At 50.7% G+C, this 24,147-nt stretch overlaps 2 protein-coding genes and 2 pseudogenes across 4 annotated transcripts in view; 1 reads left to right on the top strand and 3 right to left on the bottom strand.

The window, feature by feature from the left end:
- Positions 1 to 644: 644 nt before the first annotated feature.
- LOC307192390 (MHC class I polypeptide-related sequence B-like) lies at positions 645 to 7,844 on the top strand (the record flags this gene model as incomplete). The annotated part of the gene is given in 9 exon segments (XM_079933215.1): positions 645 to 666; positions 2,029 to 2,094; positions 5,700 to 5,822; positions 5,825 to 5,959; positions 6,190 to 6,207; positions 6,210 to 6,476; positions 7,057 to 7,287; positions 7,290 to 7,373; positions 7,774 to 7,844. Coding segments are annotated over 9 exon segments (1,017 nt in total).
- Positions 7,845 to 8,528: 684 nt separating this feature from the next.
- LOC307192391 (MHC class I polypeptide-related sequence B-like) overlaps positions 8,529 to 24,147 on the bottom strand; it is a 203,631-nt pseudogene continuing 188,012 nt past the window's right edge. Inside the window, exons 4-5 of the transcript in view lie at positions 9,053 to 9,293; positions 8,529 to 8,536 (exon numbers count right to left, since the gene is read on the bottom strand). The product of the transcript in view is annotated as an MHC class I polypeptide-related sequence B-like (transcript). The remainder of the gene's footprint in view (positions 8,537 to 9,052; positions 9,294 to 24,147) is intronic.
- LOC307193457 (small ribosomal subunit protein uS14-like) lies at positions 9,569 to 10,172 on the bottom strand. Its single transcript, XM_079935401.1, has one exon. The coding sequence runs from the start codon at positions 9,839 to 9,841 to the stop codon at positions 9,671 to 9,673; it is 171 nt and encodes a 56-aa protein (XP_079791527.1). The 5' UTR covers positions 9,842 to 10,172; the 3' UTR covers positions 9,569 to 9,670.
- On the bottom strand, positions 16,590 to 20,688 carry LOC307193452 (BOLA class I histocompatibility antigen, alpha chain BL3-7-like; annotated as a pseudogene). Its single transcript, XR_013831769.1, has 8 exons — positions 20,431 to 20,688; positions 19,831 to 20,100; positions 19,354 to 19,629; positions 18,458 to 18,733; positions 18,229 to 18,339; positions 17,730 to 17,798; positions 17,577 to 17,624; positions 16,590 to 17,413 (listed from the first exon to the last, which is right to left on the bottom strand). The product of XR_013831769.1 is annotated as a BOLA class I histocompatibility antigen, alpha chain BL3-7-like (transcript).

A 24,147-nucleotide genomic window follows, 5' to 3' on the forward strand; every position in this document is an offset into this window, starting at 1 on the left:
TCTCAGTTTTTCCTGACAACATATTACAGGTTGTCTTCATTTATCCCTTTCCCCTGGTATCCTGAGATTGGTATCCTTACACTTTTTAGTGAATGCGACACCTCGCATTTCTAGCAGATATCAAATAAATTTCAGGGCCCTATATTCTCCACCTTTCCATCTACTGCTCTCCTCTACACCCTGCAGAAACCCAAGGCTTCCTTAGCTTCGTGCCAATGAAGCAGCTGCGGTCACAAATAAGCTTGTGCCTGTGGGGACCAAGGAGATTCAATGTATTTTCAATCCCCTCAATCTTGGTTTGTGCCCAAGAGAAGGCAGCTGCTCTTGAACTTTCAGACTCTCAAGTGACTCAACTCTCCAATTCCCAGGGTTCTGCGTATACCCTCCTTGATGTCATCTTCCAGACCGTGCCAGATGTTGGGCAAGTCTTCAAAGTTGACACAATCAAGATCCTAAATCCCAAAATCCTCCATCAGTCACCTACGAGCTCCAATGGCCCTGCTGGGGTCCTGAGGGAGATAAGTGTGAAACATACTCCAGGCAAAATCACTCTTTAAGGCTGGTCCATGGGAATTACTCAGAGCCCCCTCCTGCTGGTGAGGGACACTTCACCCCTCTTTGGAAGGTCCAAGAGTGAAGGACTCATGGGACATGTGACAGGGCATGGTGAGGCGGGGTTTCTACACAACCGTGCCTCTTGTCTAGGCAAAGAGTCATTGCGATTAGACATGTTCACTAATCCAGCTTACTAAGGTCAGAAGCCACAATAGAGTTAGGGCCAAACCTCAGGAATAAAGAGTCCCTTTTCCTGGAATGTTCTCAATTTCTCATTAAGGACATTTTTTAATGTCCCTCCTCATCCTCCTCCTTTTCTTCCTTTTCTTCCCCTCCCCCCACTCCTCCTCCTCCTTCTTTTCATTTTGCAATAATTCTAGACTCACCAAAACAATTACAAAAATAGTTCAGATATGTCCCACACAACCTACAGCCATCTTACCCCAATGAAAGCATCTCACGTACTGTAGTACGTTGCCAAAACCAGGAGTCAACGCACTTTTTTTTCTCAGGTAGATTTGGTACTTGAAACTCCAGAAATGTCTTTCCATCATGACTAACAAAACAGGTTTATAGTTTTCAAGGTGCTGCCCTTTGAAGAGGAAGTGCTTTGAGTCCAATCCAAGCCAATGCTTGAGGCACAAGACTCTGCAGTTTTCTGGTCTAGTTTGTTTGTGAAGAGCTGAGATTCGCTGGAGCATCAAAAAAATGGAAATGTTCCTGCAGATTGTCACCAGAGAGAGCGGAACTGATGGATGTTAGAAGATAATCTGGGGATGGGTCCTCAGCAGCGGGGAGAGCTAAAGGGCCAATGCAGGTGGTTATTGGAGAAGTTATCTGGATTGTTTTTAATGAGAGACATTTCTCACCTCAATGGGTTTCCTAATGAGTTTAGGTGGTGGAAAACATCATTAAAACAGAAGAAACATCAGTATTTTCCAGGCCCTGAGGGTAATCCACCTACTTTTCCTGGATGAAGTCCCTTCTGAAGAGATATACCATTCTCTTTTAAGAAGATGGGTGCAGAAGCCCAGGAATTCAACCCGCGGATTTCCCTGGTGGTCCAGTGGTTAAGACTCCAGGAGGGGCGTTAGCCTAAGGGGTCCCTGCGGAGAAGCCCCCAAGGCAGCGAGCTGAGAGGAGGCCCCGTTTTCTCCTCCGTCATCCTCATCACGGCCTCACACCTCAGCCTCAGCGATAGGCCCTCTAGAAGCTGCCACACAAACGATAAAATCCCCAGGTCCTGGGGCAGCACAGCTAAAACCCCTAAACCGCTGAGGGTGAGAGTGGAAGGAAAGAAAAGGAGAATAAGGAGAGCAGGCGAGAAGGAAGAAGGCGCAGCGGCGAGGAAGGAGAAGCAAGTTGCAAAGGAACGGAGCACGGCCGGTCAGTGAAACGACCACAGGCCAGGAGGCGGCATCTCCCGGGGAGAAACAGCGCCACCCAGCTGTCCAGCTCCGCGCGGCTTGCCAGGGCTTCTCTTTGTCCTGCCGTTTCCAGCCGGCGCTGCCCTTTCTGTGCTCCCGGCTACCGCCGCTGGTGAGTGGCGTTCATTGAGGTCCTCAGCCGGGAGCCTGGGGCGGTTTCAGGGTCCGGGTGGGATTCGGTGAGCGTCGCGGGGACCGTCTCACTTGCGGTGCAGCGGGGTGGGGAGTGGGGGCGGGGGAGTGGGGGGAGTCGGGGGCGGGGTGAGGCCGGGGAGGGGCCGGGAGCGGCTCGCGGCCTGTGGCCACCAAATAACGTTCCGGCTTTTCAGTCTCTTTCCGACTCCCACCCTCTGCTGCCCCTGCTGCACCCGCCCTCCCTGCTTTCCTCTTCCTCACACATCCGCGTCCTCTGACTGCCCTGGGTGGGAAGGCTGCCCCCAAGCCCGGGTTGCTCCCGTCAGAGGCGATCAAGGGCTCTTGGAGGTCCGACGCTCAGGCGGCCACTTCCCACCGGTGTGCGGGACGCCCTCTTAGGCCCCTGAGCGCTGTCCTCTCCTCCTGTTCTCACTTCTGCCCTCTTCCCGTTTCTGGCCTCGGGAATCAGGGGGCTTCCAGGCAGGCAGCGCTCAAGGGCCTCAGGCCTTGGAGTTGAGGGTCTCTTCCTAGTGACTGGAGCTCTAGGAAGGGCCCAAGGGCCCTGAACCACACTTCCTACTGCTGTGGGCACCGTGGCCGATCCTGGCTTTCACTGAGGGAAGCGACAAAAAATGTTTGCACATATTCAGATACAGAAAAGTCATTCTGTCTTATACATGAACTAAGTTCAATTTTGGGCTAAGTAACTTGCCTCTTTGTGGCCTGTCAGACATACATTGTACATCTGCTTTAATTATTAAAGGAAAGGGCACATTGACCAGAAGTAAAGAATGTCCATGTTAAAAATAAAGACTAGGGCTTCCCTGGTGGCGCCGTGGTTGAGAGTCTGCCTGCTGATGCAGGGGACGCGGGTTCGTGCCCTGGTCCGGGAGGATCCCGCACGCCGCGGAGCGGCTGGGCCCGTGGGCCATGGCCGCTGAGCCTGCGCGTGCGGAGCCTGTGCTCCGCAACGGGAGAGGCCCGCATACCGCAAAAAAAAAAAAAAAAAGACTAAATGCCCCTCTTCCTGGGACTCCAACGCTGGTTCACCTTTGATGATAAGACTCCCTTCCCAGGTGCCAAGGCCATACAGTATGTGCTGCACGTGTACGTGCTGGTCTGTTTGTTTTTTTTAAACCTTGGAGAAATGTAGCCCTGACTTGTTCAATGTTTGTTCTGACAAGTTATAAAACTGTGCTGAAGGGGAATTCCCTGGCGGTCCAGTGGTTAGGACTCAGAGCTTTCGCTGCCGTTGGCCGGAGTTCAATCTCTGGTCTGGGAACTAAGATTCTGGTGCGAGGCAGCCAAAAAACTACCCCCCCAAAAAAACAACAACAACAACAACAAACGACTGTGCTGAAAACCCTGCTTCTCCAGAGCAGTTTCTCAGAGTTATCTGGGAAGCTGGCTTCCCGGCTAGTCCTTAATTTGGCTCAAATAAAACACTCTACTCTTTTTTTTTTTTTACTATATTTTATTTTTTATTTTTTGAATTTTTGAATTTTATTTTATTTATTTTTTTATACAGCAGGTTCTTATTAGTCACCCATTTTATACACATCAGTGTATATATGTCAATCCCAATCTCCCAATTCATCACACCCTCTACTCTTATTATAGATTGTTTATTCATTATTTTCACTGAGAGAAGTTAGGGTCTGACCGTTTTGGAGCCAAGGGATTCTTCCTGTGATTTCTGTGGTCTCCACTGCCCCCGCCACCAATGTTAATTCTTATTTTCTGCTGTGCCCCTGTTGCCACCCCTGATTCTCTCCTTGCCTCCTCCCCTGCCATCTCTTGCGCCCCCTCAGGATTTGCCCTCACCCTCCCTGCTGTTCCCTCCTCCCTGCGGTTCTCTGATCCCTTCCTAGGGCGTCCTCACCCTCATCCTCTCGTCCCTCATGGATCTTTACCTGCAAGGATCAGTCACCTGTATGGCTCCTACCTTCCCCCAGCTTTCACTGACCTTACATTTCTGGGATTGACTTTTGCCCACACTCACTTTTGCCCAGTATGAATTCCCTACATCCCCACTAGTTTCAACACCAGGGGGAGCTGTGGTGATGGGCCTTGACAATTGTACCCTGAGCACAGTACACAGCCCCTGTGGGAGGACCTCTCCCCCGGTCTTGGCACCCATCCTCCTACCTCCGCCGCAGTGCAGGCACCAGCTCTTGGCCCTCATTAACTGTGGGCCTTTCACCCAGCACTGCCCCTTCCCCACTCCTGCATCCCAAACATCACCCTCTGGAGGCTTCCACTCTCCAGGCCTCAGGTGCTGGACTCCACTTGCCCTGGTCCCTCTGTACCTACCCCATGGCACCTTGCCCAGCTCGTACGCCGTGTCCACCTGCCGTGGGCCCTCACCACGTTCTCATCAATCACAAGCTTCCTCCCAGGAATCACCACGCCATCCTCACCCTCCCTCAACCAGAGCACCCCTCCTCTCCTGTCTTCACCCTAACCCAAGAGCCCCCAGAGTCACCCCTGAGGCATGCTCATCCCCTGCCCCCCAATCCACCCTCACCACTGTCTCCTCTGCAGCCCCTTGCCCTTCCTCCCTCCCCAATAGGAATACTACCCTTGGTCCAACTGCCCACCTCCTTGGCCTTCATCACCCTCTCTTGGGTTCACTGACCCCAGTGGGCTCTCACTACATCAACCATGTATCCAAAATCCTTGTTGATGCCACTTGGTCAGTTGGCCTTTCCCTACAGGGGGGTCTTCCCCCAGCCCTGCCCCTCCTGTGCTGGCTGCCTGACCCATGCCCTCTGTGGAGGTGTGACCTGCCCCCAACCACTCCCACCATGCAGGTCCCTCCCAATGTGCACCTTGGCTTTCCAGTTCTATTTTCCCTTGCCAACCCTCCTTCTAATTCTCCATGACCCTTGGGCACATGGCACTGACTCAGGCCCCCAACACCCACCTCTCCCAGGGGACACTGGCAGGTCCAGCCACCTCCCCACCTGGGGCCTCACCATGCCTCTTGCACTCTGGGCCCAGACTGCTTCACCTCCACCAGGGGTACTGGCCCACCTTCCACTCTCTTAGGGCCACAGCCCAGCCCCTCAGGCCCCTCTACCTCGTGCCTCACCCTCCCTTGAGTCCACCTTGTCCATGATGAGCCTGCCCCACGGGCAGCAGCCCTCGCTCTCCATCTCACCTGACCCGCCTCTGACCAGGGATGCCTCTGATCCTGGGCCTGACACTGCCCCTCCCTCCCCTCTGACTCCACCTCCCCTCACCCTGGTCTTCCTGCCTCTCCCTTGCCCCCTGCAGGCCAGCTTCTCCCCTTGGCCTCCTGCCTGGACCCTTAGGGAGCCGGTGCCTCCCTGTCCTGGCACTTGTCCTGCATGTTTGCCCATCTCCACCCCTCCCTCCACTCCTCAATTCCCCTCTCCTTCCCTTCTCTTTTTCTTCTTTCCCCTGTGTTGGAAAAATTCTCATTGTGGTCCCTTGTACATGTGCATGTTCTGCATCCTCAGTCCTGGAGCAGGTCAGGACAGCAGAACTTGTCTGGTAAACATTTGATGCGCACTTGTTTCCGGAAAGCTCTTTCATCTGCGGTTCCCCCTTCCCCAGGATCACACAGTCTTCATTACAACCTCACGGCGCTGTCCCGGGATGGATCTGTGCAGTCCAGCTTTTTCGCTGGGGGACACTTGGATGGCCAGGCCTTCCTGCACTATGACCGTGAGACAGGCAGGTAGAACCCCGGGGGCTGTGGGCAGAAGAGCTGGGAGCTGAGACGTGGGACACAGAGTCCAAGGACTTGACAGAGACGTGGAAGGACCTCAGAGAGCTTCTAGCAGAAATCCTGGCCCTGCAGGAGGAGAAAGGAGGTGAGAGTGGGGAGGGTCCGAGAGTGCTGGGAGGCCTTTCACTGGATTTGGGGGCAGGGGCCAGAGGATAGGGGTCTGTGAGTTCAGCAGGGGGGTGGCCGTGACTCAGCAGCCCTGGGAAGACATGAGGGGAGCAGGGAGGGGGCCCTCTGGCTGGAGTTTCTCACTTGGGTGTGAGGACAGAGGGACACGGGGACTGGAGGAGTCACTGCTGGTGGGGTGGGGTGCAGGTGTGAATTCCCTCCAGGAGATCTGGGCTGTGAAATCCGAGAAGACAACCACGCCTGGGGCTTCAGGTTTCGCTACTATGATGGGGAGCTCCTCCTCTCCTGTCACCCAGAGACCCACGGATGTACAGCGCCCCAGTCCTTGGCTCGGAACTTGGCCATGGAAATGGAGAAGTCCTGGGACACAGATGGCTTTCAAAGCAAGTATTACCAGGCCCCCGTGCAGGGAGAGCTTTGTGGAAGACTGCAGGGCTATCTGGAATCCTGGACAGGCTTCAGGGAGAGAACAGGTACTGCTCCTGGGCCAGGGCCCTTCCTCTCCCCCAGACCCCTAGAGCCTCCCCGCCGTGACTCTGCACACGGAGACCCTTCCTGTCCTCTGGGTGCACATTTGCTCTGCTGGCGTGGTGTCCTGCAATCTCCTGCTCCGTTAAATCCACTGTAGAAAGACGGGCAGGTGGGGAGGGGAATGAACCGCACCAGTGACGATCATCCAGGGGAGCAGTGGGCCCTCCGACAGAAACTGGACCAGGGAAGAGGGGTGTCAGGCAGGAGAGGAAGCCCCTAGACCAGGGTGGGCGCCCCTGGCTCCCAGCCTGCCCGTCCCAGAAAGTTCCCTCCTGGTCCCCAGGAGCCCACCCTGCACGGCCCCGTCCTCAGCATCAACACGTGGATCCAAGAGAGTGAGGCCCCATCCCAGCCGCTCCTCCTGCCCGGCTGAAGGAACGGGGCCCCAGGGTGCAGAGCAGACTTGGAGCAGGTCTGCGGTGGACGAGGGCTCAGCCAGAGGTGGAGCGTGTTCTCTCCGTCTCCCTTAGAGGGAGCAGGGCTTGGCCCCAGGCCTCAGTGGCTCTGTGCTTTCTCCCACAGGGCCCCCAGCCGTGAACGTGACCCACAGCCAGGACTCAGAGGGCACAGTCAACCTCACATGCTGGGCTTTTGGCTTCTTTCCCCAAAATATCTCTGTGGCCTGGTTTTGGGATGAGGAACCCATGAGCCAGGAGGCCCAGCGGTCTGGGGGTGCCCTGCCTGATGGGAACGGGGCCTACCGGACCTGGGTGACCAAAAGTGTTTCCCAAGGAGAGGAGCAGCGGGTCCAGTGCCACTGGAACACAGCGGGAATCCCAGTGCACACACTGCGCCCTCTGCTGAGCCTGGGGTGATCCTGGAGGGGCTTGTGACCCTGGGTCAGAGGCCAGGGTCAGGGAGAGGAGAGCAGGCCTGTGGCTCTGGGGTGCCTGGGTTATATATAATAAGTCCCTCTCTCAGGAGAGACCCTGTTGCGTCAGAGTCAATAGTGGACCATCCTGGGTGTTGCTGCCTTTGCTCTTGTTTTTATCATCGGGCTTTGTGTCCTTTGCTACTCGAAGAAGAAGAAGAAGACAGCATTAGCTGTGGGGAGCCCAGGTGAGAAATCTGGGCGCGGGTGGGGATGGGAGGGGCTCTGCCTGGGATGTAGGGTCCCCCTCGTGTCCCTCTGCACAGATGTGAGAGGATGACAAGCCTCTATTCCAAGAGTTGGACATTGGGGTATTTGTGAGGGGAATGGGAGCCACGTCTGCCCTAACCCCTTGGTTCTGCCTAAAGCCAGGGCCAGGCTGGGGCCCTTAGTGTCCAGCGAGGCCTCTCCTTGCTCGGGTGAGACTGGGCAGCAGTGAGGGTTGCAGCTCCTTTTGTTCTCATCTCTTTTTCTCTACTCTCAGGCTCACCAGGGCTTGTCTGGGGAGCATGTGTTGGATCATGTGCTGGTTGGGAGGGTCTAGGTGATCCTGGAATCAGAGGGAACCTGAAGTAAAGTGTTTGTGACCTGGTGAGGAGGGGTTAAAAACTGAGGAGGAATTCAGAGGAAAGGTGATTTCCTGTCTGCATTTCTCTCCCCCAATTTTTCAGCCAGTATTAAGAATCCAAGTAGAAGAATCATAAGGCTCAAACTAGGGTTCAGTGGATGGTGCCAGAGCCCTGCCTGTGATGCTCCCTTGTGAGGCCCCACCTAGAGATGTTTTGCAACCTCTCCAGTTCCTCCTCCATGAGCTGTCTTCTGAGTTTCGATTCCTCTGGGTCACCCCCAGCCTGCATCCTTCTCAAGTTCCCATCACTTGCCCCCATGCTTGCTGGGATTTCCTTAATATGGAGGAGTAGTGAGCAGATACCGCTTGACCGTTTAGGGAGAGGAGACCAGCCAATCCTTGGACACCTGGGGTCACTGATTTTATCTTACCTCCAGGTTCTTTCCTGTCCAGCCCCTCAGGACACAGTCCAAGGGCTCTTTAGAGGAGGGCACTGGGTCTGCGTTCTGTGGCCTCACCCTGCCCTCCCTGAGCCAGTTCCCTTGCTCACGGTGGTCACTGCCCTGTAGATTTGGACAAGGGGATGGTCACACTGATTTCCCCATAATCAGGTTGCTTGAGGGGAGAGGAAAAGAGCAGCAGAGCTTTGTGTTTGGCAAAGAGCAAAGGCAGAGCGTGGAACAGTGAAAGGGTGGCGTGTGCAGGCTCAGCTCCTTCTGTTGATGCCACCTCTTTGTGTCACTGGCGTGCTTGGGAATGCGGTTTCTCATCCACGAGCCTAATTCCCTTATCATTTGGCCTTCAGCCTGGGCATACAGGGATGGTTAGTCACCCTGCCCCACAGCGAGAGGCTCTGTCCATGCAGCACCCAGAGCGGGGGACCAGGCAGCTCTGTAGTTGCTCCTGTTCTCACCTGGGGCACCCCGACCCCTCCCCACCCACCCCACCCTCTCCCTGAGAGAGGGACTTATTATATATAACCCAGGCACCCCAGAGCCACAGGCCTGCTCTCCTCTCCCTGACCTTGGCCTCTGACCCTCCCAAGGTCACAACCCCCTCCAGGATCACCCCAGGCTCACCAGGGGGCGCAGGATGTGCACTGTGATTCCCGCTGTGTTCCACGTGACACTAGACCCGCTGCTCCTCTCCTTGGAGAACACTTATGGTCACGGAGGTCTGCTGGGCATGCCGGCACATGGGTTCCTCATCTGGAAACCAGGCCACTGAGATATTCTGGGGAAAAAAAGCCGAAAGCCCAGCATGTGAGGTTGACTGTGCCCTCCAAGTCCTGGCTGTGGGTCACGTTCACGGCTGGGGCCCCTGGGGGAGAAAGCACAGAGCCAGTGAAGCCCGGGGTCAAGCCCTGCTCCCTCTAAGGGAGACGGAGAGAACATGCTCCACCTCTGGCTGAGCCCTCGTCCACCCCAGACCTGCTCCAAGTCTGCTCTGCACCCTGGGGCCCCGTTCCCTTAGCTGGACAGGAGGAGGGGCTGGGATGGGGCCTCACTGTCTTGGATCCACGTGTTGATGCTGAGGAGAGAGTCTGCTTGGGTTTTGATTCCTACTTCCTGGCTTGACGGCCATTCCCCAAACTATTTTTTTTTTGAAGTTTTAAAATTTTTATTTTATATACGAAGAGTTAGTATTGTTTCTGAGGAAGGTAGATATGCGTGATGACCCATTTAAGAAGTTCACACTTAGTCCAACTTAACGAAGCCGATGTCCTTCGAGTACTGGCGGAAACACTGGCGGCACATATTGAGGCCGTATTTCCGGATCAGACCGTGCCGGTTTGAGCAGACGGGGCAAGAACGAGAACCCTGGCCGAATTTTCTCGGATGGCTCCGGTAAAGCTGCTGGTGCCCCATGTTGCTTTCTCGGCTGCAACAAGGCAAAAGCCCCAAACTATTCTTGTGTCGGCTCCCAGGCTCACTGCTCTCACTTTAGCTTCTCTTCTTTATATCTGAATCACAGGCATGTATTTCCTTGAGTTTCTAAAAATTGTAGTGATTTTTTTTCAATTCAGCATTTCTGAGGGCTTTCAGTAAGAAGAATTCTATGTTATTCTAAGAATTCTTAGAAAGAATTATTTCAAAAATCCAAGAAAATCATACTTGCATGAAGGACAACACCCATAGAGAAGTGGGCAGCTCATAAGTGTGCAGTGGATTTTCACCAAGTGAACACTGGGGTAAACAACACTCACAAGTAACCTTTCCAGCATCCCAAGAAACCCTCTTGCATCCTATTCAGTCATAAAGGAACCTGCCCATCCCACCCCTCAGAGTAATCATTATCTTGATTTTTAACGCCATACATAGGTGAGTTCTGCCAGTTTCTGATTGGAAAGAATTATGCAGTGGATGCCCCCCTGTGTCTGGCTCTCTCACTCAACATTATGTCACCGGGTCTCACCCCTATTGCTGTGTGTGGTTGTAATTTATTTACTCTCGTGGTGTTCCATTATAGGAATAGACCACATTTCTCGTCCTCTACTGTTCATGGGCATTTGTGTTATATCCAGATTTTACAAATCGAGCCGCTATGAATAATATTTTCATATGTTTGGCACACATATGCATGCATATTTATTGACTATATAACTAAGAGTGGAAATGCTGGTGAGTGAATGTTTGGTTACCACCAAAGACGTTTTCAAAGTATTTGAATCAATTTACTCTCCCACTAGCAATATATGAGAGATAATTAGCCCAAATTCTTGCCAGCAACTGATTTGGCGCGGTTTTTTCATTTTAACAACTCTGGGCAGTGTGCAGCGATGTCATATTACGGTTAATTTGAATTCCCCCTCTGACTAAAAATGTTGAGCCATTTTTCATGAATTTATTTGCCATGTAAATATCCTTGATAGGAAGGTGGACTGGACTACTTGTTAATGACTGAATGGGACTCTAGTCATGTGTCAGCATCTTTTAACTGTTATGGTCCTTCTGCTCTAAGGGATCTGTGGTCAAAGACAGGGGCTATCTGAGTGATAAAAGCATCTTTGGGGTGCTAGGGCGATGACTCTTGGCTGAAAGGTCCTAGAAGCTTCAGGATGGGGTCTGGTCACCAGAAAAACAAGCCATGATCAGAGGGTTGGAACTTGCAGCCTCACTCCCTGACCTCTGGGGAGAGGGGGGCTGGAGGATGAGGTCAATCAGTAATGGTCAATGATTTAATCAATCATGGCTACATCATGAAACTTCATTACAAACCCTAAAATGACAGAATTTGGAGACCTTCCAAATTGGTGAACACATCCACATGCTGGGAGAGTAGCACACTTCAACTCCACGGTGACTGAGGCTCCTACACTCGGGACCTTTCCAGACCTCGACTTAGGTACCTCTTCATCTGGCTGTTCACTTGTGTCATTTACTATAGACTGTAATGGTAAGCATAGCATTTTCCTGAGTTCTATGACTTGTTCTACCAAATTATCAGTCTTGGGGGGAACCCCTAGCTTTGTAGTCAAGTCAGACAGAAGTGCAGGTAACACAGGGACTTGAGGCTTGCAACTTGCTTCTGAAGTAAAGGAAGTCTGCGGGACTGAGCCCTGAAACCTGTGGGGTCTGATGCTAATTCCAGGTAGCTCGTGTCAGAATTGAGTTGAATTGTAGGACACCCAGTTGGCGTCTGAGAATCAGAAAATTGGTTGCGTGAAGGAAAAAATCCCTCACCAGCTCACAAAGAAATTCAGAGTAAGAGTAGTAAGCAAGTAAATCTCTACCTTGGATGTCATTTATTAGTCACTTGTTCTTTCAACCAAACCCGAGTGCCTACAATGTACCAGATCCAGTTCTAGTCTCAGATCTTTGCTCTAAGAATTGAAATTTGACATTCTTTTTCCATCCCTCACCACCCCCTTACCTGATTAGGACAATTCCTAGATTAGGAGAATTCCACACTAAAAGAGTCTTGGTAGGAGGCAGAGACCACCTTCCTCCATAAAAGAGGAAAACCCACTTTCCCAAACATTCTTGCAGGTGGACACAGCATGGAGCTCAGGCCTCACCACTCAGGAGACCACATTTCAGGCTCTACTCAGGATGTGGTGACACAGAGAGGCTGGGACTGAGCAGAATGCATTTGGCAAGGCTGGTGTGAGTGGGAGTTACACAACCTCCAGCTGTCAGCAACCGCAGTGACAGCCGTCCTCGCCGCAGGGTCCACGTCCAGCATGCGGGGCTCACTGTGTGAGCAGTGACATCTGTGCCCAGCAACAGGGGCGAATGTTCCTATGTGGGACCTGGCCTAGGGTGGACGCTGTGGGTTCTGTTCCCGTGGAGCCTCAAGCCTGGTTCTGTAGCCTTCCCAAAATGATATGAGCCCCCATATCATATATATATGGTACTTTAGGCCTAAATTAGAAAAATTTTGGATCCTATTGTTTGTTCCAAGAGTGAGTGAGAACTCAGTCTGGAGAATAACTTCAGAGAGCACGGATTTCATTAGGCTGAACTGTGAACCACTTCCTAAGTCTTCCACCCGACTATACCCCATAGTAGAGAGAACTACATGTATTTCCCAACATCACATCTCATAATTGACAATATAGGTACTCCCTTTTCTTTCTGAAAAAAAAAAAAAAACACTTTTAAATGTGGATTTAAGACCCTTCTCTGGCCACTCTCTGTCGCTGACCTTGGTGGTTCCCAAAGTGGCTGAGCATCAGGATTGCTTGTGGGGCTTCTTCCAAAATGCTCAGGCCTCTCCCCAGGACCACCTTCTCAGAGTATTAGGCACAAGATCAAGGAAAAGCTTATTCAGCAAGTCCTATGCGTAAGGCTGATGCACAGCCATGTGGGAATCCTGGTCTATGAACGTTCTTGCTACTAAAAGTGTGATCTGGGGACTTCCCTGGTGGTCCAGTGGTAAAGAATCTGCCTTCCAATGCAGGGCACTCAGGTTCAATCCCTGGTCGGGGAACTAAGACCCCACGTGCGGCGGAGCAACTAAGCCCGCATGCCACAACTAGAGAGACACCTGCACGCTGCAACAAAGAGCCCACGAGGGGCTTCCCTGGTGGTGCAGTGGTTGAGAATCTGCCTGCCAATGCAGGGGACATGGGTTCGAGACCTGGTCTGGGAAGATCCCACATGCCACGGAGCAACTAAGCCCTTGCGCCACAGCTACTGAGCCTGCGCGTCTGGAGGTTATGCTCCACAACAAGAGAAGGCCGCGACAGTGAGAGGCCCGCACACCACGATGAAGAGTGGCCCCCGCTCGCCGCAACTAGAGAAAGCCCTCGCACAGAAACGAAGACCCAACACAGCCCCAGATAAATAAATAAAAAGATATCAATTCTCTAAAAAAAAAAAAAAAAAAAGAGCCCACGAACACCAACGAAAGATCCTGCATGCTCAGCAAAGATCCCACATGCCACAACTAAGACCCGATGCAGACAAAAATAATAAATAAATAAATAAATTTTTTAAAAAGTGTGATCTGAAGACCAGCAGCATCAACACCAACCTTGTTCTAAACCCAGAATTTCATGCTTTCTGACTTCCTGAATCTTAAAAAGATGTCCAGGGCTTTCCTGTACAAAGCAAAGATCAGACTCCCGGGTCTCTGTGCCGTCTAGACACAGTGGCAGAACCACGCAGTCTGCTCAGCTGTGTGATCTGATCCGATTGCATAGCGCTGGGGGGGTCCAGGGTTCAGTCCTTGTCCTTCCTCTTCTACAGCCATCACTCCCTCCCTTGGAGACCTCATCAGTTCTCAAGGCTTTAAATATCATGATGTGGCATCGCCTCCCAAATCTATTTCTCCAGCCCAGACATTGCTCTTAAACTCCAGACTCATTTGTCCAACTGCCAATCCAACTACCTGGCTTGTATTTCTAACAAAATCTCAGCTCCAACATCTCTTAAACCAAATGCCCATAATGCCCCCTCTCCCCCAAAATTTGCTCCTTCGTCTTCCCCATCTCTGGTGAGAGTAATGCCATCTTTTTACTTACATAGTCCAAACTTTAGGGTGTCCTCCTTAACTCCTCTTTCTCATACCCCAGATTTAATCCTTTAGCAAATGCTGTAAAATCCACCTTCAGGACGTGTCCAGAATCTAATTACTTCCCATTACATCCACTGCTCACACCCAAGTCGAAGCAACGGCCATCTCCAGCCTGGACACTGCACTAGTTTCCCACTGCTTCCCTATGGCTTCACTCCCTCCTTGCCTCACAGTTCTGTTCTTAGCACAGCAGCCAAAGTGATGCTTTTAAAGGTGAAGTCCAATGGAATATACTCAGCCATAAAAAAGAATGAAGTAATGTCATTTTCAGCAGCATGGATGGCCCTAGAGATTATCATACTAAGTGAAGTAAGTGAGACAGAGGAAGACAAATATCATATGATATCACTCAAATGTGGAATCTAATTTTTTTAAAAAGGTACAAATAAACTTATTTACAAAACAGAAACAGACTTAACAGATATTGAAAAAAACTTATGGTAACCAAAGGGGAAACGTGGAGGGGAGGGATAAATCAGGAGGTTGGGATGAACACACACACACTACTATGTATAAGACAGATAACCAACAAGGACCTACTGTATAGCAAAGGGAACTCTACTCAGTATTCTGTGATAACCTATATGAGAAAAGAAACTAAAAAAGAACAAATATATGTATAACTGAATCACTTTGCTATACACCTGAAAGTAACACAACATTGTAAATCAACTATACAATAAAATTTAAATATTAAAAAAAAATAGGGACTTCCCTGTTGGCGCAGTGATTACAAATCCGCCTGCCAGTGCAGGGGACACAGTTCGATCCCTGGTCCGGGAAGATCCCACATGCCACGGAGCAACTGAGCCTGTGCGCCACAACTATTGCGCCTGCACTCTAGAGTCCATGAGCCACAACTACTGGGCCCACACTCCGCAACTACTGAAGCCCACGCGCCTAGAGCCCACGCACTGGAATGAAGGGTAGTACCTGCTAGCCACAGCTAGAGAAAACCAGCACGCCGCAACGAAGACCCAACTCAGCGTAAATAAATAAATAAATAAGAGAGATAAAACCTATTAAAAATAAAGAAAGAAGTCATACCATGTCCCTCTTCTGCTCAAAACAATCTTATAACGCCCATCCCACTCAGAGCAAAAGTCGAAACCCTCCCAGCATCCTCCAGGCCTTACATGGTCTGGCTGTACCTCTGATCGCATCTCAATTAATCTCTGCTCCTGCCATACTGGCCTCCTCACTTTAACTGGGACACACAGACATGCTTCTGCCCTGGTGCATTTGCCTGGAGGTTCCCTCTGCCTGGAAAGAACCTCCTCCAGACATCCTCAGGGATAATTCCTCATGTCCTTCAAATCTTTCCTCAAAGGTCACCTTCCCAGTGAGGCCCACCCTGACCGCCCTAGTAAAACACTCATTTTCCCTGTCCCCATACTCACACTCTGAATCACCTTCTCCACTGCATCTTTTCCATTGTACATATCCCCTAGTAACAGAACACTTTCCTTATTTACTATGCTGATAGCACATAGTCTCTCTCTTCCCACTAGAATACATGCTCCACAAGGCCAGCAATTTTTCTGTTTTAACTTCAGTGAAGTTTCCTAGATGCAAAACATTGTGTCATGTATCTGGCACACAACCGGTATCAGCTGAGTGTATGTTCAATGTAGAGCACCTCCCTATTCTAGAGACAGCATCTTTACTAATGTGACCTAAGGCCAAACGCTGTTTTGTGGCAGCTACAGAACAACATCTACTCACATTGACGTCAGTGCTGCCGGTGTTTTTCTCACAAGTGCTGTTCTCCCCTTCTCCCCAACCAACCCTCCTCCACACTGCCTCACACAAGTATATTTTTCTTTTCAGAAAACAATGATCCTTGACTTATGAGTCCTATTTTCCAACCAAATATAAACCTAAATTAGACTCTGCTTTATAAGTCCATGAGTTTGTACTGGAGCCAGCACTGGGATTACTAGAGCTAAGGGCAGGGAGAGTGGGTAGGCGAGCAGAGCAGAATTCCGACAGGAACTTACCTAAGACGAGACATTACGGTTTCCCGCCTTTCTGCTAATTCCAGAATCTGGATCCTTTGAGAAGGTTGGGGGAAATATGGAAAGAACAATCAAACCCTAGACAAAGGGCAAGAGCTGGATGAATCTGAAAATCCACCTCTGGACACCACAGACTCTCCTGTGTGCAGGGGCAGCCTTGGGCCTTGTGGGGACCACGACAGGCCAAACGACTCCTCCAGCTGTCAGAGGTGGGGGACACCCAGAGGAGAATAAAACACAAACTCAGGCAAGAACCTCTAAAGAAACAAAGAAACAACAAATAACACCCAAAAGATAGGGGCTGAGGACTGGACACAGGCCTGAGCCGAGGCTGACCTGGTGACTTCTTCTGAGATCACAGCTGCTGGTGGGACAAGGTTCTACTGAAGGGACAAGGACAAAAGAGCTGAGAAGATGTGACCAGGAGTAACCACCTCAAAGCCCACGATGCGGTGAGCATGGAGTGGGCACAGGCCGCGTCCACGCTCAGCTCCTCACAGCCTCCTCCTGTCCCACCTGCAGCAGACTCAGCACAGCAAGCACATGGAATCTGGAAGGGTCTCCGTGCTTCCATTTATTTCCTCTCAAACTTCAGGAATCCTCACCTTTATTATCCCATCAACCCCTCATGGCATAAATAGCAAAAAACAAATTCATATCCTGATTTTTTTTAAGGCACAACGTGAGTATATTTTAATACACAACCAAAAACAAAACACCATAGTAAACTGATGGCAGTAAAACATGGTATTTCATTTACATTGCATGACAAATTGTTAACATCCTTAGTCATAAATTAGTTCTTAGAAGCCAGTAACAAAGACGTTGATAATGCCAAGGGAAATGAATTAAAAAAAAAAAACCAGAAGGAAACGAAATAACAGAAGTAACTAGTAATGATTAAGCATATATGAAGATGACTAAGCTGAACAATAACAGAAGGAAGCCATTTCTTTGTAATGTCATATTACCAAAGATTAAATATCTAACATTTGTACAGTTTTAGGAAAAAGACCCAAACAACCAAACACTGGGGGACAAGACCGATGAGGACCCATCTATATAGTAGGGGGAGAGCTGTAGTTTGGATCCTGATTTTCAATAGGATATGAAAGACATTACTTTTCAGCGCAAAATGAAGTTAAGACAAAGATGGAGACGGCCCAGCCCCGCCTCTGTTCGGTCAGGAAAGGCCATCAGGGAAGAGAACACAGGCCAGTGTGGGGAGGGGTCGTGGTGGGCAGTGGTGGGCCAGGCTCCCCACCTCTTCATTTTATGCTAACAGGAACACAGACACATTCAGATGACGTTTGCAGAAAGTCAGAAGATCTTGAAGTCACAATGCAGGGGTGGGATGCGGAATCCTGCATCACTCAGTCCCCACAAGGCAGCTGTCTCAAACTATAGAAGAAAATAATCATGAACAAATTCAGGGCAGTCACGTAAGTGCTGACCTTCTGACAGCCACCCACCTGCTCAAATGTCCCACTCAAAGAATCCCCGTCTCCCAGGGCATCCCCTCTGCCCCATCCCCCGTCCTAATCTAGACCCTCCAGAGCCTCACCCTTACGATGCCTGAGAGACACATCAGAGCCTTGGGCACGGTCACTGCCTAGCGGACAACAAAACCAGGATGTGGTCAGAACACACAGGAGAGAAACTAGAGAAGGAACTTTAGGAGGGTGAGCCCCCCATGGCCTCCTCTCTGCACACTCACAAGGGTCTCAGGAATCACAGCCCCTGCACACTTAACTTGCAGCCTGAGCGTAGCTCCCTCCTTTTTCACCTGTAAGAAGAAAACATCACGTGAGAGGCCAGGGAGAAGACTGAGTTGTGAGATCCTAGAGGAACCCTCTAGTCCTGGACCACAGAGAACTTTCCAGAACTGTTGACCAAAATCCATGATAGGATCAGGAACATGAAGAAAGGAGATGTGCGGGGACTGGATCAACTTCTTCCCTCCTGGGGGTCTGTCAGCAGGAACATTCCCTCTCTGACCTTCAAGTGCTGGTAACCTGGTCCCCAACTGGAATTATGAAGGTGAAAAACGTGTCTTTCATTTCCACACGTGCTTTACAAAAGGGTAAGTGCCAGTCTGCACACTGACAAGCAATGTCTCTGAATGGTGCTGCCCAATACACACGCAGGCAAGCTTCCACCTGGGCTTGAACCCCCCTGTGACACAAGAAAACTCAGATCCTTCCCCCCTTCCCTACCTGAGTGCTTCTTCCTCCAGATCACAGCTCCAGCCACCACGGCTCCAGTGACCACCAAGAGAACCAGGCCAACAATGAGGCCTATGATGGGGACGGTGGGCTGAGGAGGTTCTGTGGAGGAAAGGGAAGGGGCCCTGACCTCAGGCACGAATCCCGACCTTGCTGAACGTGTCCAGAAGGACTCCTGCTTTATCTGAGAGGAAGCTCCACCCCACATGTCCCTCCTTACCCCATCTCACGGTGAGGGGCTCCTGAAGCCCCTCATGCTGCACGTGGCACGTGTATCTCTGCTCCTCTCCAGAAGGCACCACCAGGGCTGCCCACTTCTGGAAGGTTCTGTCCCCTGAAGGCCTGGTCTCCACAAGCTCCATGTCCTGGGTCTGATCCTCCCCATCACGCTGCCAGGTCAGTGAGATCTCCTTAGGGTAGAAGCCCAGGGCCCAGCACCTCAGGGTGACCTCACGATCAGAGATGGGGTGGTGGGTCACGTGTGTCTTTGGAGGGTCTGAGGAGGAAGAATCAGAAAATTCACACTTAGTGTTACCTTCATGGGCCACTGAAGCAACATCATGTGACCATCCTGAGAATGAACAGCACAACAGGTTTGAAAAGAAGCAGCAAAAACACCAGACACCAGCCTGGACTCCAGGGTCTGGGAAGATCTCCCAGTCCTTGTCAAGTTCTATGATAAGGATGAAAGCCAAGGTAGGAGGCTCCATGTAAAGGAGAGAATACAGAGCAATGATCCTGACTTTGGTGGAGGCTGAATGACTCAGAAAAGCTGGAGTCAGGCCTCCTAAGATGTTCTTAGGCTGAGAACAGGCTTGAGAGAGAAAGTCATGGTTCACAAGATGGGGGTCAGGGTCAAAGGGCGCCGCTGGTCAGTTATTTCAGGGATGGTTTCCTGCTTCTTCCCCAAAGAGACTGGATTCCTTCACTGTCTTTCAGAGAAGTGAGGCCACCGGCGAGTCACTGTCTTGTACCGAATATGAAAACCTGGGCGGATTCCTCCCTCTCCCGACAAGAAGTTGGGGCGGTGTTCCCACAGGGACCCCATTTCCTCCCCTTGTGGGAAGCCAGCTCCAGCCCGAGGGGACACCAGGGAGGCCCCGCGGCCCCTCGTACCTGCGCGCTGCAGCGTGTCCTTCCCGGTCTCCAGGTATTTGAGGAGCCACTCCACGCAGGCGCCCTCCAGGTAGTTCCTGTGGCGCTCCGCACAACCGGCCGCCTCCCAATTGCCCTTGGCCTTCTGAGCCGCCGCGTCGGCCGCGGTCCAGGAGCGCAGGTCCTCGTTCAGGGCGATGTAATCGGCGCCGTCGTAGGCGTACTGGCTGTACCCGCGGAGGAGGCGACCGTCCGGCCCCACGTCGCAGCCGTACAACCCCTGGTAGGTGTGAGACCCTGACCCCGCCCCGACCAGCCGCAGAGATTAAACCCAAACTGAAAATGAAACCGGGTAAAGTCTCGCCGTTTCCTCCCGAGTCGGGGGGCCGGGCGGGTCCCGCAATGTTGGGGTTGCCCTCGGACCCGGAGACTCGGGGCGACGCCGGCCCGTCCCTGGGGATGGGGGTCGTGACCTGGACCCGGGCCCGCGTCGCTCACCGGCCTCGCTCTGGTTGTAGTATTCGAGCGCGGTGTTCAGGCCCACTCGGAAAATCTGTGCGATGTCCTTGGAGATCCGCGTCTCCTCTTGCCAGTACTCCGGCCCCTCCTGCTCCACCCACGGCGCCCGTGGCTCACACCTCGGATTCGGGGCGTCGCCGTCGAACCGCACGAACTGCGTGTCGTCCACGTAGCCGACGGCGATGAAGCGGGGCTCCCCGCGGCCGGGCCGGGACACCCCGGTGATGAAATGCCTCAGGGAGTGGGAGCCTGGGGGCGGGGAGGGGTGAGACCCGGTCCGACCCTCCTCCCGGCGCGGGTCCCCGGGTCCGAGGTGACGGGGCCGGCAGGGGGGAGGGGGCGAGGGGCTCGTGAGACGGAAAAGGTGTGGAGGTCGGAGAAGGGCCGGCACCTGGGGTGGGGAGAGAAAAGGGGGCGGGAAGCAAGGGAGGGAGAGGCGGGGACCGGGGTGAGGGGGCGGGTCTGGACCGGGGGGTGGGGGCGGCGGCGTGGCTCCTTCCCTGGGAGTCCTGACCCCCGACCCCCGGGGTCCCCTGGCTCCTCCCCGCAGAGGCCGTTCCCTCCCGACCCCGCACTCACCCGCCCAGGTCTCGGTCAGAGCCAGGGCCCCCGTGAGGAGCAGAAGGAGGGTTCGCGGGGCCATGACCCACCACCTCGGCGTCTGAGGAGAAACGGCGTGCGGCGGGTCGGTGGAGACTTTATAACCGGGAACCGCGGGGACGCTGATTGGCTTCTAGAAACCGGACACGCAATGGGAGTGAGAAGTGGGGTCGCGTCACGAGTGTCCAGGCAGGAGGGCGCGACACTGGTTGTGAGAGAGAAAGTGAAACTCCGGGAGACTGGGAATCCCCCCCGCGGAGCGTTCCCGCCCCAGAGACCGCCTGACGCCGTGAGAGCCTGAGAGCCTGCCCCTCCCGGGACCTGGGACTCTGCCTGATCCCTCCCCTCCTGCACCGAGAGCTCTTTGTCACAGTGTCTCCCTGAGTCCTGGCCCAGGGACTGTGTAGTCAGCGATTTTCACGACATTGTGGTCAGAATATTTATACAGTCTTACAAACTAGTGACGACCCCAAAGATAATTTTATGTGGTTACTTCTATCGGTACTTTCCAAAGTAGAAATAATAGAGTTTAAAATTTTTAAATTAATTTATTTAGAATAATATTAATAACCCATGATTTAATATGAAAAATAACTACTTCCCAAAATAAACACGGTAGTGGGAAAAGTGGAGCTTTTCAGATTTTTATATTTTTGCAAGTCTCTCTGTTTCTTGTCTGTCTCATTAGAAGACCCCTGGATGTTCATGTTTGCTTCTTCAATGAATCCGTTATTTTGATTGAAGTCTATGAAAATAAACAGGCCCACACATATGTAGGAGTAGTATTTTCAAAAACCTTTCAGACAGTCATGGATGTTAGTCTTTGATACAAAACGAAAACTACACAAGTGGTAGTTTCTCAAAGGTTATTTTCAAAGTGGACCTGAAACAATATTATTGACTATTTCCTATTCTGTTACGTTAAACTCCATAACCCTATTTTGCACATTGAATGTCTCTTGTACTAAGGTAAGATTTTAAAAAAGTAATACGTTGTTTCACTAAGTTATATAGATCTTCCAGTGTCATTCATTCTTTCAAGTAAACATTGTATTCCATGAAGAAGAGGGTAGTTCAGGTCACACAAATTATTTTCCTTGGGACATAGTACTTTGGAATGTAGCAGAAGGGCTTGATGGGTACTTCCCATGTCATCTTAGAAGGTACTTTTAAAATGTGGATTTAAGGGAGTTCCCTGGCCGTCCACTGGTTAGGACTCAAAGCTGTCACTGCCATGGCCTGGGTTCAAGGGTTCAATCCCTGTTCAGGGAACTAAGATCCCACATGCTGTGGGGCGTGGCCAAAAAACAAAAGTGGATTTAAGGATGATTTAGGAAACAAAAGAATTTTTATGTATTTTTTAAAGTTTTTTTTAATGAGGTATAGTTGATTTACAATGTTGTGTTAATTTCTGCTGTACAGCAAAGTGATTCAGCTATACATGTGTATATACATTCTTTTTCATTTTCTTTTCCATTATAGCTTATTAAGGAAAGATAAAAATTTGTAATACATCAACCAGAATGTTTTAAAGCAAACCTGCTTTTTTTTTTTTCTGCAAGTAAGTTGTTGTGAAAATAATTATATTGCAGTTTGCTACAGTAGTCTCCAGCACTGCTAAGTTATACCTCAAAGCAAATGTCAACACAGTGGAAAGTCAAATAATATCTTAGTAATGCTATGAAAGTAGGTTTCACCTCATGGATCTCATGAAAGGGTCTCAGTGACTTCAAGGGTTCCACAGATCACACTCTGAGAACTGCTGTTCGAATAAACCTGGGAAAATCTCCTAACTGACCCTTGCCTTTGCCTCCTGTTCGTTTTGGAGAATCCCTCTCCCTGAGCTGGACTCTCTGCCTCCCCACACTTAGCTGAGGGCCCTGCCCCCGGGGCTCCTCTAGGAGAGAACTCACCCCTTGGAAATTGATCCCAGAGAGTGTCCTCAGTCTGGGAAGGGAGGTAGGGGGACAGGTGTTTCTCCTTTGAACCTGGAAACAGTTTGTGCCTGAAGGCACCGTACCCACTCATAACCTAGTTTGGTTTTGTTACACACCAGCTAAGTATGTATTCATATCCCAGACAGAAATCTGACATCATCTCTAAGAGAAATAATATTGACCCTTTCATGGGTCCATTATATCTGACTTGAGGCCCAGAAAACATGAAGAGCAGTCCTGTCCAATAGAATGTTCTGTGGTGAAGGAATTGTTCTATATCTGTACTGTCAAAATCAGGTAGCCACTAGCTACGGGTCGCTATTTAGCACCTCAAAAGTGGCTACTGTGCTGAGCACCTTAATGTTATTTAGTTTAAATAACATTAAATATGTGGCTAGTAGCTAGCCTATTGGGCATTGCATATCTATAATGTTCTTAATTTCCAGTCTCTTCCCCCAAATAGATACTGTGTGACTCATAAGTTGATGCATATTAAAATAACCTACATATGGAAATCATGGATTTGTCTATGTGGGTCTTAGATATATCCTTAAAATGCAGCATGCGCAGAAAGTTTCATTAACATGTATTTTAACAACTAGAGTGTTCAGACATTAAGGACACCGTGGTTTATAACCTTAAGGTCATATGTGTTCAAGACTGCCCATCGCTGGGCTAATTCTTGTCTTTATAAGCTTGAGCTCTTGCTGTTCTTTTCATTAACCTGGTAAATATAAGCAGACACTGAAGTCTTCACTTAGCCCAAGAGAAAGTATTCACTGAACACAGCATATATCAAATACTTTGCAGGACCTGTACATACTTGTGAAATGATAAAGCAGGAGATGTAAACCTTAGAATCCACCAGCTTAGAATTCTTTACTGACTGCTCCTGCTATTCATTCCCCCCAAATTCAATCAGTTCTGTTTCCCTTCACCCTTGGACCCCTCTCTCCTAGACATAAAAATACTTGAATTTTCTACATTTGGGGAATGAAGAGTTGTATGACCCAAAGGTGAAAAACCACTAAAAAATCATAAATTTTCTTTATGTCAACCAGACATTCACAAAGATACTAACACATGCCCCTATCAAACTCAAAGACAAAAACATTGACAAACAGGTAGCAATGTTTTTCAGCCAAAGACCACCAGGAGAACATCTGTGGGCAAACAAGTCGGATTTATTACTGGATGCAGCGAGGGAGATGACACACCATCGGGGACCACAGTGTCTTAGTGTGAGGTGTTAGAACATATACAGGATGTGGGGTCTGGTTGGGTGATTTGGAAGAGGGTGTATGGAGGAGGGGCTCACTCTACATTGGGTGTTGTCAGGAAGTGGGGGCAATTCTGTGACTGGGCATGTCGGTGAATCTTCCCTGTAAGGAGGAAAGACTAGAGTGAGGATGCAGCTGTGATTGGAAAGAAGCCGTGGTCGCTGGTATCAGCACAGGGAGAGGTTTGATACATTGTGAGGTGCATAGTGCCGCCTCATTTGGTCTGTGCTTGGACAAAATGATGTTGTGGTCTTGTTTTGTCTCACTGTGTCATGGTCTCAGGTGTCCTTGTCTGATGCTGATGTTCTGTGGGGTGACATATGTCCAACAGGAGAAGAACACGGCTGCGTGGTGAGCACCAGCCCAGCTTCTGGCAACGCTGAGGCCTAAGGTAAACGTCAGACCAGCTTCTGATGTTGGAGGCTGCTTTGTCCTTCCTGAATTCAGTGTTTAAAATAACTAAATCCCAAACAAAACAT

The sequence above is a fragment of the Stenella coeruleoalba genome (assembly GCF_951394435.1).
Source record: "Stenella coeruleoalba genome assembly, chromosome: 10".
Classification (NCBI taxonomy): domain Eukaryota; kingdom Metazoa; phylum Chordata; class Mammalia; order Artiodactyla; family Delphinidae; genus Stenella; species Stenella coeruleoalba.

Excerpts from the sequence above, each read along its gene's own strand:
- LOC307193457 (XM_079935401.1), bottom strand. The coding sequence starts at position 9,841 with ATGGGGCACCAGCAGCTTTACCGGAGCCATCCGAGAAAATTCGGCCAG.